Raw genomic sequence first — 13,394 nt, forward strand, 5'->3', positions numbered from 1 at the left:
ACTCTCAAACACTCCCTAGTCGCGTATCTAGCTTCTTATGCTTTGAGAAGATTTAAGAGGGATCATATTTTTTTATTTGATTTATTCAAACAATTATTGCTTCTTTCATGTTAACAAATTATTTCTTTTACCTTTGTTATGTGTAAAAGAACATTTAACAATAAAAAAATAAACAATTAACATTGACTGAAAATTAAATTTTGGATTTTTTTAGCTATTGTACTAAGAGTATTTCAATGTGCAATCTTATAATTAATTATTCTATAACATTGTTGAATTATAATTATGTAAATATTTTCTAATTTAACACTATGATTCTTATGATAATTCTCAAGAAATCAGCTTAACTTCTTATTATATATTGAATTTAGTTATTAATCTTTTCTATTTACTCTTCATTTATCATTATATTTGTGTCATTCTCCACTCTATCTTTCTAATAAATATTTTCATCAAAATTGATGAAAATACTCTTATACAAGAAGCTTAAATCGAAAAAAAAAATCCTTATTTGGAAACATTTTTCAAATATTTTCGTTTCCTCACTTTAAGCCATGTATAAAAGAGGAAGAAATCATATAACCATAATAAAACTACTCATGAAAATTTTCATGTGTCATTTGAAACAAAATAGAAGGATCTATGAGAAATGATAAGAAAGAAAATAACAAAGCCTAGTGGGGATCAAGGAAATGAAGGACAATCAAGACTGCTAATCAATAAGAGATGAAAACACATGTCCTAAACTGTAAACACTAATGCTAAAGAGGACAAATGCATTCAAAAGAAAAATGACAATAACTATTTAAAAACAATTATTTTTTTTCAAGAAGGGTAAAAAAATATGTTTGAAAATAATATTTTTTTAAAAATTATTTTTGATATTAATACATCAAAACAACCCAAAAAACCAAAAAATAAATTAATTTCAAGTAATTTTTTTATTTCAAAAATTAAGAAACACAATTTCAAGTGTAAAAATAAATAACTCATAAGTCCATGTGTTTTACTTTAAAAATATAACATGAACTTAATGTCATATTATACCTTAAAAAGACTTATGTAACTTACATATTTTACATTTAGATTATCTTGAAAGAAAAAGGATAGATAATAAAAGAGTTTTCAATAATTTCTTTTTAAAATCAAAATTTAATAAAAACCCAATACTAGTCTAAATAATTGTGGTTAAAAAAAAAATACTTACAAAATTAGAGAAGAACACATCATCCTATCATGCTTTAATAACGAGGTTGTTAAAGAATAATATAAATTATATATTGGGATCTCACCCAACAGCTTAAGCTATTGGGTTGAGATGGTTTATTGACATGGTATCACAGTCTTAATGACCAAGCGATCATAAGTTCGAATCTCACAATCCCCATTTATTTAATAAAAATTAAGTATAAGGTAGTGTAAGCTTGTGCAAGTTTCAAGTTCAAAGGACTTTCACTTGAGATGATGTGTTAGATAATAATATAAATTATATCTTAAAACCTTATCTAACAGTTTAAATTATTGAGTTGAGATAATTTTTTGACAAAGTTACCACTAATTCTTACCTAAGTTAATTTTTTATATAAGTCAAGTTACGTGTCCAACTTTCTAAATCTAGTTGGCATCAATTCTAGATAAGATGATTTAAAGACTTAAAAAAAAAGGTTCAATCAATTGCTTTACTTAAAATGAAAGAAAAAATTGAGGACATGAAGCCTATCTTAAGTGCAGTCATACCATAAATAAAATAAATATAAGTCTAGAATCTTAAATAAAGAAAATCCAAAAAAAAAAGGGCAGTAGCATATTTATGTTTAAAATCTACAACATAAAAATATTGACGGCACCAATATAAAAAAATAATTAAATACAATAATAATAAATAAATAAATAAAATAATTATAACAACAATAATAATAATTATAATTAAAAACCGCATCAAGAACTCATTTATCTAAGATGTGAAAAAAATGCACTTGAGGGTCTAGCTGCTGTGGTCAACCGTGTGACTTGTTCCGCCCCCGTCCCGGGTTCGACCCTCTATGTGCACGCCTGTCACCCCCGCGGTGCCTTACCTGCTCCTGGGCTTGCAGGATGTCCAGTGGGCCGTGGGGAATAGTCGTGGTGCGCGTAAGCTGGCCCGGACACCCCACGTAAATCAAAAAAAAAAAAAAAAGATGTGAAAAAAATAAATAAAAAAAAAACCAAACATCAATGTTAATTATGAGTAAATATGGTATAAGAAATAACAATTCACATAAAACTCAAAATAATTGATTGGATCATACATAAAAAACAAGAAGCTAGCCTTGTAATTTTGAGGGGTATAGTTTAACTGATCAAGTTCTGGATTTGCTCTTCAGAGATCATCATTTTGAGTCTCATAAATCTCAGGACCACTAGAGGTTTACATGGTTATTAATTTTAAGACCCGTGGAATTAGTCGAGGTATGCGCAAACTAACCCGAACATCCACGTTAATATAAAAAAAAAAGCTAGCCTCGTCACTGTGACAAACCAAAATAAACCCTTGGAAGATTTTTAATAAGAACAAACTAATAATATTAACAATAATCCTAGGTTATTAAAAAAAATATATCCTTAAATTAAAAAATAACACACTCCACATATTAGTCATGCACGTTACCCCTAATCGTTCTTGCTTATCATGTTGGAGATAGGGGAAAGAGTAGAATTCTTTTCCATTAGATTTGGAGAAATTCCTCATCAACCTAAAAATTCCATTACATAATACCCTTAGATTAGGGATGAGAGTGAGTATTTACTTTTCATGTTTTTTTATATCTATTATCCATCAAATAAAATATTTAAATATTTATATTCTATTATTATTTATTATTTAAAAAAATTATATATATATATATTGCATTGGATTTTAAAATTTTTTAATGTTCTATGTATATATATTATTGTGTGTGTAATATGTATATGTATATATTGTATTAGATTTTACAAAAATTAAATATTCTAAGTATATATTTTATATAATATAAATATATATTCTTGATTAAATTTGAGCTAGGTTTAATAATATTAGCATTCTATTTATTATCTATTAGGTAAAATATTTATAAAAAAATTATTTATTTAAGTCTATTCACATCCATATAATTTAAATTAAATTCAAGATCGAATTTAATTATTATTCCGAATTTATCTATTTTGAATCTATTAATCAGCACTAGATTTTCAAAATTAAAATAAAGGGGGCCTTGCATCATCCATCGAGGAGGATGGACAAGTCATTTATGCTATTGTTATGATGCAATTTAACTCAATTTTTAAAAAAGTGTTTTTTAATGTATATTTTTGTCAAAGTATTATATTTATGTATTTTTTATAATTTTAATATATTAATATAAAAAATTATTAAAAATATATTAAAATTAAAAAATGTTTTTATAAAAACACCCTAACATATTATCAACAACAAAAAAAGAAGCTAATTAAGGCTATGTTTGTTTTCTGGAAAGTAGTTTCCGGAAAACCATTTTTCAAACTTTCCTGTATTTGTTTGTCATTAGAAAAGTTGGTCAATGAAAAACACTTTCCAGTCAAAGAAAAATTTGGCTTGGTTTCCAGGAAAGTGTTTTCCTAGAAAATTTCGACGGAAAACACTTTCCGGAAGTTGTGAAAAATTTAGAAATGTCATATTATTTGCTGATTATATCAAATTTGATCCTCAAACTTTTGATTGCTATATATATTTTGTTTTGAATATTTATTTTTCAATTTCATCTTTTAAAATTTAATTTTTATATTAACTTTGGTCCTCATTTTTATAATTGTTATTTGTTTTTCCCTTATCATTTTTTTATTGAAATTTTTTATCTATCAAATTTGATCTTCATTTTTTTATTGTTACTTATTTTATTTGAAATAATTTATGTAATGTTAATTATTATTATTTTAATTTCTTCATCTTTCATTTTTTTTAGATTTGATCTCTATTATTTTGATTATTATTTATTTTATTTGAGATAATTTATGAAATTATATTTTTTTTCAATTTCATTCTCATTCAATTTTTTAATTTGTAAGATTTATTCCTTATTATTTTAATAAACTTGAGAAAAATAAAATATTAATAAGTTATTTTCCAGCTCATTTTCCATGACATAACCAAACACTAGAAAGTGTTTTCCAACTTATTTTTTATTACACTGCCAAACATCAGAAAATAATTCACTTTTCCGGAATTCACTATACAAAAAAAAATTACTTTTGAGCAAACAAACAGGACCTAAGATAATTTGAAACTAAAACACTAATATACCATATAACATTTAATAATAAGATTGTGAGAAGAAATAATATTTTTAAAAATATTAAAAAAATATTAATTTAAAATAAAAAATAAAAAAATTTAATTGTTTTTTAAAAACAAAAACAAATCAATTACGTCAAACCAACAGAGTAACCACCGCAGTTGTTCCTTGGCTCTCTCTCAACTCCCCCTTCAACAAAAAGAAAGCAAGAGGATAAAGAAAAATAAACAATGGCAGCGAAGCAAATGGAAGATATACAGAGAAAACTAGGGATGCTGAATTATTCAAGAGCCAATGCTCCTGCTCAGTCTCTTCTTTTTGCCGGCATGGAACGTTACGCTCTTCTCGAATGGCTCTTCTTCAAGTACCCCATTTCCCCTTATTATTATCTTGTTCTTTGTCACTTTTTTTTTTGGGAAAATTGAAGTAAATGGCTTGTTTAATTACTGGGAAAAAGCGGCTCAAGGAGAAAATTAATTTGTGAGATTTTCCTTGTTACTTCTTGATGATGCATGTCAGCTTTACTTGGTAATAGTTGATTGCTGAGAAACTGTCGATTTGACCCAGAAATTTGGTTACATATGAATTAGTTTAGTACTAGACATGTTAATTTGGCTGTAATTGAAATAATGAATTGCTGTCTGAAGGGCATTTAAATGTCTTCTGTACTCTGAATTGCAGGTTATTGGGTGATAAATCACCATTCTCGCAGCAAAATCTACAAGGAGATGCTATGGATCGTGACGAAGAGACGGCTCGTATCCAATGTAAGCTTTTTTATTTTTTTATTTTTTTTTATCATTCTGGAAATTAAGTTTTGTGTTCTATTGTACATTTAACAATTTTTATTGTTGGAGTGAAAACAATCTGAGAATAGATTATGAAGGACTTGTGCTGATTTTAGTGTTTTCTCTTATTTCTACTCGAGTCTTTTTTATGTAGGACAGTTATTAGGGTTGCTTGCAAGCGTAATAATTATTGATTAGAGATGTGGATGGCTGTGCCTTAAATCTATTTTAGGTGGAGTTTTGTGTGGTAAATGGTCTTGAAATATGCATGTGATTTGGCATTTCTAGTAAAATCTGGAATCATTTTAGGAGAAGAAACCAAAATTCAAAGGTTGTTACAGCTGCTGTTATAGCCCTGCAAGTTCTTTTTAGGATTGATGTTAATTGGTTCATGGATTGCTTTATGTTTTCTAGAACATAATTTAGGGTTCTAGGATAAAAATCAGGTTTTTGTTCTTAATGGAGTTACTTTAAATTTTTTAGAAATGTTAGAATATCATGTTTAGAATTCTCTTTTCACTACACTGAGAATCAGGGTTTGTTAGTGTGGATTTCATATATGCGCATAGACTACCAGTAATGTTATCTCATAAACCCACGAGACTTGGAATCTTGGAAAGAACTGTATATTTCTTTGGTGGGTGACTGGATTTACAATCTTGGCTTTCTTTGAGAAACTGATTCTCTTTGGCAATAAGGTTATCCGTAGAAGTTTAGGCTTCAATCTAATCGTTGGAATTTTTAGGTTAATCAAGCAGGCGGCCCCCAACCCCCCCACCCTTCTTTCCTTTGATCAAAGATGAAGTTGGTATTGGTTATTTCATTCTCCTCTGGGATGTGTTGAGGAGCACCCATTGTCTATTGGTTTTAAAAAACTTCATTGGTTATCCAGGCTTCATCTCAAGCCTGTTTATAGTATATAACTAGGGGAATAGTATTTCTTTGAAGTTTCATTCTTCAGTAATATGATTTATAGGGAAACTAAAGATCTTCTATCCTTGCTTCCAACTCTTCTTGTTTCACCTTTTGTGTCTGGTTGTAGAGGGATGGATATTGTACAGTTCATTTTCTTCTTGATAATCTCAATCAGAATCCAAACCCATTTCAATTTAGTCTTAACTAGCTTATCTGGAAAGCGAAAGTTTATTGCTCTTTATTTAATATACAAGGAGTATTTTGCTAAATTTCGTTTTGCCTTTTTCATAAAATGGATCCGGGAAAAAGCTTGGTAGTTTTCTCATTGGTCATTGCAAGTGCAAATGTTTGGACTTTGGCTTTTTGATACACCTTTAGGCTTCACTGTCTATGTAACTTATATTTTATAACTGTTTTTTCTTCTGGGCTCTGTGGCATCTCTGTTTTTGTCGTTCTTTTCTCTAAGATCTTTGTAATAACTTCAAAATGGTTCATTAACATTTGTGATTATATTATCGTTGTTACAATTAAAAAATAACTATGCATTTTATTGCAGATCTGGCAGAGATTGCAAAGTTTCTGGGCATCACTTCAATTATAGATACAGAAGCCATCCAAGTAAGTTGCTTAATTCTGTATATAAAATAGCTACTTTTTAATCAATGATTGCCTAACTAAGTAACAGTTTTTATACATTGCACTTCTTAGTTAACTTCAACGAGGTTAAGTACAGTTGAACATCCTTCTTAATCCCAACATATTCTTTCATAAGGAACACTTGGTAACTTGTGAATTTGATTTCCTTTCTTTTTTTACAAGTGATGCATATGCTTACATCTAGTTTGTATAATCTACAAGTTTAAGATGGCCTGATAGATTAATGGCTGGTTAAGTAAAAGATCATGTGTCTTTTGAAATGAATTGAAACGTCCAAATTATAAACAGTGAAGATTAATAAGGCATATGAGCAAGTCAACTTGGAATAGTTTGTTGGATGTTCCAATATCAAGTGAGTGCAATGTCAATGCCTTTGTGTTTCAGGGGCGAGGAAGCTATGAAGACCGAACTGAAATGCTTCGCCTAATTGTAGATCTCGTGGAGGCTAGCATCTATGCTGATAATCCTGAATGGAGGTTGAGTTTGCTTAAAGTTCACTATTTGAATTAGTTTCAACATTTGTTCATCAACTCTATGATTGTAAATGTTGCTACTTTTTGTTGCTTGCATTTCTTTACATCCTTTGTTCTTCTAAAATTTGTTTGTATTATTTTTCAGTGTAGATGAACAGGTGGCAAAAGACATACAACTCATAGATTCTATTGCAGAGAAACAAGCTCTAATATTCTCAGAGGAGTGCAAGCTGTTCCCTGCTGATGTGCAGATTCAATCCATTTATCCATTGTAAGATTATGTTATTCTCCACTCATATTTTGCCTGTTCACTCCTGTTTCTGAAGTATATTAAACAATGCCTATTAACCGGTATCAAACACAAACCCCTTTGGTGATTTTCAAGTTTGCCCATCTAGGTTACCTAGATAAGTGTTAGAATCTTTTCACTGGACAACCAAGTTTATGATAACTTGTTTTATATGGAATGAATTCCATTGTAGTCCGGAAGAAGACATATAAAAGCAACTTTTAGAACACAACTATAAATGCTGATGCCAAACATATATCACAAGATTATTCTTTCCAGTTATACTGGTAAATGATGATTATTATTTTTCCATGTCACTAGATGTAGTAACATTACCCTCCTTTTTATCTAAGCACATTTGCAGACCAGATGTATCTGAGTTGGAGACAAAGCTTGCGGAACAGTCAAAAATACTTCAGAGTCTTCAGCAGAAAATTGATGACTTGGCATCTAAGGTTCATCCACTTATCTAATTCAGTTTTGTTTATTTATTGTTTTCTTTTATGTTCAAAAGAGTCCTTTGTATTTCTCACATTAAATCAATTTGATGTTACCATGTCTTCAATTCACACTTTGTGTGTGTGTGTGTGAGAGAGAGAGAGAGTGAGGGAGAGAGAGTTTATTGCTCACGTAGCTCTAGACATAATGTTATCATTCTTGGAGATACTTTTGATATGCTGTTCTCTAGAACTGCTGTTTACACACACACACACACACACACACACACTCTATTGTTACACTGTTGAAAAGACGTGCTGCTTCGGATTTTAGCATGTTCTCCCCTTGAAAATACAAAATTAATTCTTAAATTCCCACCTTTGAACAAACTGTTTTTCTGAATACTTATTTTCATCTAATGTGGAGTCATTCCCAATTTCTTGTACTGTGAAGTATTAATGCAGCTCATTTTTTTCCATCTCATTTATATCTTATTTTCCCTTGTTTTTAACTCTATAACACATTTTGTTTAGCATGCATACAATCCAGATGAGGAGTATTCTGAGGTGGAATCTCATCTCCGGGCACATTTGGAATCTTTCCTAGAAACTGCAAGATCATTCAATGTGATATACACAAAGGTCTGGATTTTCTCTGCTAGGTCTTAATTTATTATTTAATTAAATTATATGAAATGATAAAAAACACAATAGTTAATATATATATATATGAAATGATAAAATAATAAATATTATACATATACATGTGTTCTATGTCAATATTAAGATATATTTATCATATTGTATTAAAAAGTTGGATCGGTATCCATTGGGTTCGAATTAAATTGCCATCCCTACTTCAAGATCATTCAATTTATTTCTGAGGTTTCTCTACTCCCTTTGAATATATCTGAACAAAAACTTTTCTACATCATGCTGGATCTCTTTCATGCATCTGGTGTTGTGAGTTGGTATGCCCATTTGTTATGTTTCTTTGTTTGGTTGATTATGACTCTTCATAGACACGCTTTAAGGCATTTTCAGTAGAAACTCTCTCAAATCTTTAACTTGTCGTACATTTTTACTGTTTTCAGCATAAAACTTTAGTCTTGAAAACTTATGCTTGAGCATCGTGGTGTTGAAGTCTATGATAATGAGTGAAAGTGTACTCTTGCTACATTATAACTGTAATGTGTTCTTTTTTACCTTTTTAGGAAATACGCCCTTGGACGCACATGATGGAAGTGCCACAGCTTCATGGGTTTGGACCAGCTGCCAACCGGTTGTTGGAGGCATACAAGATGCTTTGGAAGGTATATCAGCATCATTTCATGTTTTTCATGTTTATCTTCTCGAACGGTTGCATGGTATCGATTTAATAATACTTCTGAATCCTATCAGCACTTTATTCAGGCATGTCACTACACAATTGTTCGTCATTATATAAAGTTATGACCTATAAGATTTCACCTCCTTGAGTTTATATTTTTCAAGATCCCTCCCTCAGGGAGATGAGCTCATGTGGACTCTAGCTCATTAATGCTGTCTTGTTGAGAACCACTGACAAAACAAAAGTTTAAACTTTAGCCAGCACCTTGACCTTCCAAATAGTGGAAAAAATGAAACAATCGGGAGTAGGAGAGGAATTAAGATGTGTTGAGTAAGATGCGGTAAGTAAATTTCTTTGACCCCTTCATAATCAGAAACATTCTGCATGTCCTTCATAGGAAACTGAAAGGTGGGGGGAAGCACTAAGTAGTTGAGGGTATTTTAAATTTCTGAAAAAGTTGAAATGCTAATAAAAATTTAACATCGGGGCATCATATTTTATTAGAAACATGAAGCATTAATAGAGGATTGATTCTTGTATTGAAAATCTTTTTAAAACTATGACGATTATCACTAACATTATATGTTACCAAAGGAGAAAAGTAAGAGAAAACCTTTGAGATGAACTTCGAAGGGCTTGCATAGGCAACACTGACCCAGTCTTGGCATACCAACTGTTCTATTGGAAACTTACATTCTTCCCATCACCATATGCTAAAGAAACTGTGGTCCTACACCAGGGGAAATCATGCAATTGTTTTCCTACCAAGGCATTTTTCTTGAACACCAAAGCATGGAGACCTAACATGCCCTTTCCATAGGCCTAAACTAGAACTAGAAGCTCCCTTTTACTTTTTTTTTTCTTCCAGTTAAATTCAATGTGAAGATTTTATTCATTTTCTGCTATACATTTGAATTTATATGGTTAGCTTAGATGTTTTTGAACAATTTGAGTTTTTCTCCTTTTGTTTTCTTTTTGTATTTCAATATTGTGCTCAAATGTTTCGGATGTGTTTTCCTGCTAGAAAATTATCAAGCACCCCACTAGCGAAGTTTAGAAGCCTGAAAATAATGCTTTCTGCATTATTATGATATAATCTAATCAGTGGTAATGATTTATGGAGATGTTCCATTTAAGCTCAAAGCCATTCACAGCATTTGTGAAACTCTGCTTGAACTTATATCAAGCAAACAAGAGAAGTTGCCATGTATGCTTTCATGGGAATTGACTTTTTTCTGCTTTTGTGGCAGTTCCTAGGGAACTTAAGAAATCTTAGAGACTCGCATGCAGCTCTTGCTGTTGGATCTTCTGAAACAAAAGCTGGCGAGCCCTCTTCTGTTACAAGAATAATTTCAGAGTGCGAGTCTGCACTGACATTCTTAAATCGTGATCTTGGCATTCTCTCGGCTTCGATTTCACGTGAGAAAGGTAACAATGCGAGTTTATGATGAATGCATCATAAGATAGCTAAAAACTTCTGACATGACCTTACAACTCTTTCTTGGGAACTTATTTTTTGTGGAATATTTATATTATGTTTAAAGGTTGATTGAATTGAATGTCACAATACCACTGTTATTTTAGTGAGTGTGCAGTGTGTTCACCATGTCGGAGTATATTAGTTTTGATTTGATTCTTGATTCCTCAAACCTTGAATGTATCATGTGAAATGAATGGCAGACTATTCCGTATGTTATATATGATGATTAGAGTTGGGGTTTAGTGTCTCCACTAGTAAGTTGGATAATTTTTTTTTCTAAAGCAAAAAAATGAATGTACAAGTATTAATGTGTTTTTTTGATATCAAGAAGAACAAAATATAACTTTGTATTGAAAAATCAATGCTTATATATAATAAAATAAAACGAGAATCATATGTATTAATGAATAAAAAAGTTGTTAACGCAACATCCGGATTTGAAGTTTATTTGTTACGTAATATAAAAATAAGATAATATTATGAGTGTGTTTTATTATATTATATTTTTTTTTAATTAAGAAATGCGAAGATGATGTTTACAATAATTTTTTTTAAAATCTATAAACTGATAAATTGAGAAAAAAGTTATTAATGCTAAACAAATTCTAAAATAAAAGGATAAAGTAAGAGATAGTATAAAATTTAAACCCCAACTTTTTTTTTTTTATTTCTTATCTTAAAAAGTAATTTTTTTTTTACCAAGAAATAATATCCCATGAAATTAAGTTATAGAAAGATTAAATAAAAAATTTCAATGATGAAATATAAGAAAAAAATAATATAAAAAAGGAACTCATTAATACAGTATTTCTCAGATATATCCATGCCATCAAAATTAAACAGTAGGAAAAAAGAGAGGCAAATATAAACATCCTAAATAATATTTAGATATAAAGACTTCAGAATAGAAGGTTCTATAACCCACGCAAGAGCAAATCCCTCTTTGCTTGAATTCCACAATGTCCTTCAACATTTGCAGTGGCTTGCTTCACTGCACTCTGAGTCCTTCCATCCACGATCACTATTTTTAGGCACAATCTCTTATGGTGCCTTTGCCCACGACTCAATCATCCATTGGATCATTTTCTTCACTCATAGCATCGATTGTGCATGAATTTTAACTCACTCAGAATTTGCTGCTCAAAATGGTTCCTTCCATCTGTGAGAAGCTTCTCTTCCATACCCCTTTACAGGCCATACCTAGATGCGCAGACGCAGGTTCGCCTATGAACAACTAATCTCCTCTACTTTATCACGAAGGATCTCCCCTTTCAAATCTATTAAAGCATTTTATATCATAAAAATTATAAAATAACACAACATAAAACAAAATATTCAAAACTAGGGAATTCAATAAATAAATTAAAATCTGACTCTTTCATATATAATTAAAATCATGAAGAATCCATGAATAACAAATACCGAATAAACTAATAGCTTCAAGGAACAAACATGACATACCGAGTCAAGAAGTAGAAAGAATACAACCAAAAGATCCTGTTATTGAAATTGAACTAAAGACTTGAAAAATCTGAATGGAGAGGTGAGTCCAAACACTTAATGGGAGGTAATAACTATAATACATGCTTATATACATTTTAAGATAAGTGAATACGATTACATAAATTAAATACAGAACGAAACATATACATCAAATGTATCATATCAAATGGTGTACAAAAAAAATATACAAGTCATAATTACATATCATATTATTAACATCCTACTCGCTAGCTAGGGTACATATAAATATCATTTGAGCTCATGATTCTTGTTATCCCATTTGGATCACTATCAGAAACTTTAGACTAATGCAGGGTAGTTAGTTACTTTATGTTAACGGAGAGCAGTTAACATACATGTACACGATATTCTGTTTCCTAGTTAGCATATATGCACATCTTAAAACCCTAAAACACTTCCTTAATCCATCAACTATCAAATCCCCAATAAAAAACAACATAAAAGGTAGCCACAATTCTTACTTGTTTTTTCAACTCTTCTTCAAATTCAAAAGGTTAAGTTTAAAAAGAGTTGAATCCCTTGATGTTTTGAGAGAAAAAGTCACACTAAGAGAAGAAAAAAAAAGAAAAAAGAAAAAAGAAACAACCTTTGGTCACATACTCTTATATATGTAGGTTAAGTTAGGTTCTTGGACTGACTTGGGCTTGAGTTTGGTCCAAGAATTTGGGTCTTACAATTCTTCCCCTGTTAAATAAAATTCATCATCAAATTTAAACTTAACAACTCAAAACGTACAGTACCACAAATAACATCATTAAATAAAAAACACAATAACAAAGAGGTGAATACAACATTGCTTGTTAAACATTTAAATCTTTTTTCTATGTTTATAAACATAAATATAAAACAAAAGTAAATAAAAAAAATCAGTAGCAGGCCATAAAGAACCTACTTTTGGATAGAAAAGTATACCTAAAATAACCACTCTCTATTTGTTTTTTTTTGAAAAATTTTGCCTCTCATAAACTTGCAAAGCTAAGAAATCTTTTGTTTAGGCTCTTAGACCTCTACACTTGTGTTTCTTATTGATATTTCTCTTGTTTTTTTTGTTATCCTTTCTTTTCTTTTTTTCCTCTTCCCTACCTTCAAGCTTATGGGTATTTATAGGTTGTTTCTAGGGTTTTGGGAGGTTTTAAATTCATTTCTAACATCTTGTTATTGAGGGAAGTGATGTAAACCCTTGATAAGGATTTATTAAAAAGGCTTTGTGTG

The 13,394-nt window shown here is 30.2% G+C and overlaps 1 protein-coding gene across 1 annotated transcript; it reads left to right on the top strand.

Moving 5' to 3' along the window:
• Positions 1-4,439: 4,439 nt before the first annotated feature.
• LOC7482407 (AUGMIN subunit 7) lies at positions 4,440-10,900 on the top strand. Its single transcript, XM_024583236.2, has 9 exons — positions 4,440-4,653; positions 4,971-5,056; positions 6,549-6,610; positions 7,034-7,125; positions 7,268-7,393; positions 7,776-7,866; positions 8,383-8,490; positions 9,063-9,161; positions 10,429-10,900. Exons 1-9 carry the CDS (start codon positions 4,520-4,522, stop codon positions 10,624-10,626), a joined length of 996 nt encoding a protein of 331 aa, XP_024439004.1. The 5' UTR covers positions 4,440-4,519; the 3' UTR covers positions 10,627-10,900.
• The last annotated feature ends 2,494 nt before the right edge of the window (positions 10,901-13,394 follow it).

This window comes from Populus trichocarpa, chromosome 13 (assembly GCF_000002775.5).
Source record: "Populus trichocarpa isolate Nisqually-1 chromosome 13, P.trichocarpa_v4.1, whole genome shotgun sequence".
In the NCBI taxonomy this organism is placed as follows: domain Eukaryota; kingdom Viridiplantae; phylum Streptophyta; class Magnoliopsida; order Malpighiales; family Salicaceae; genus Populus; species Populus trichocarpa.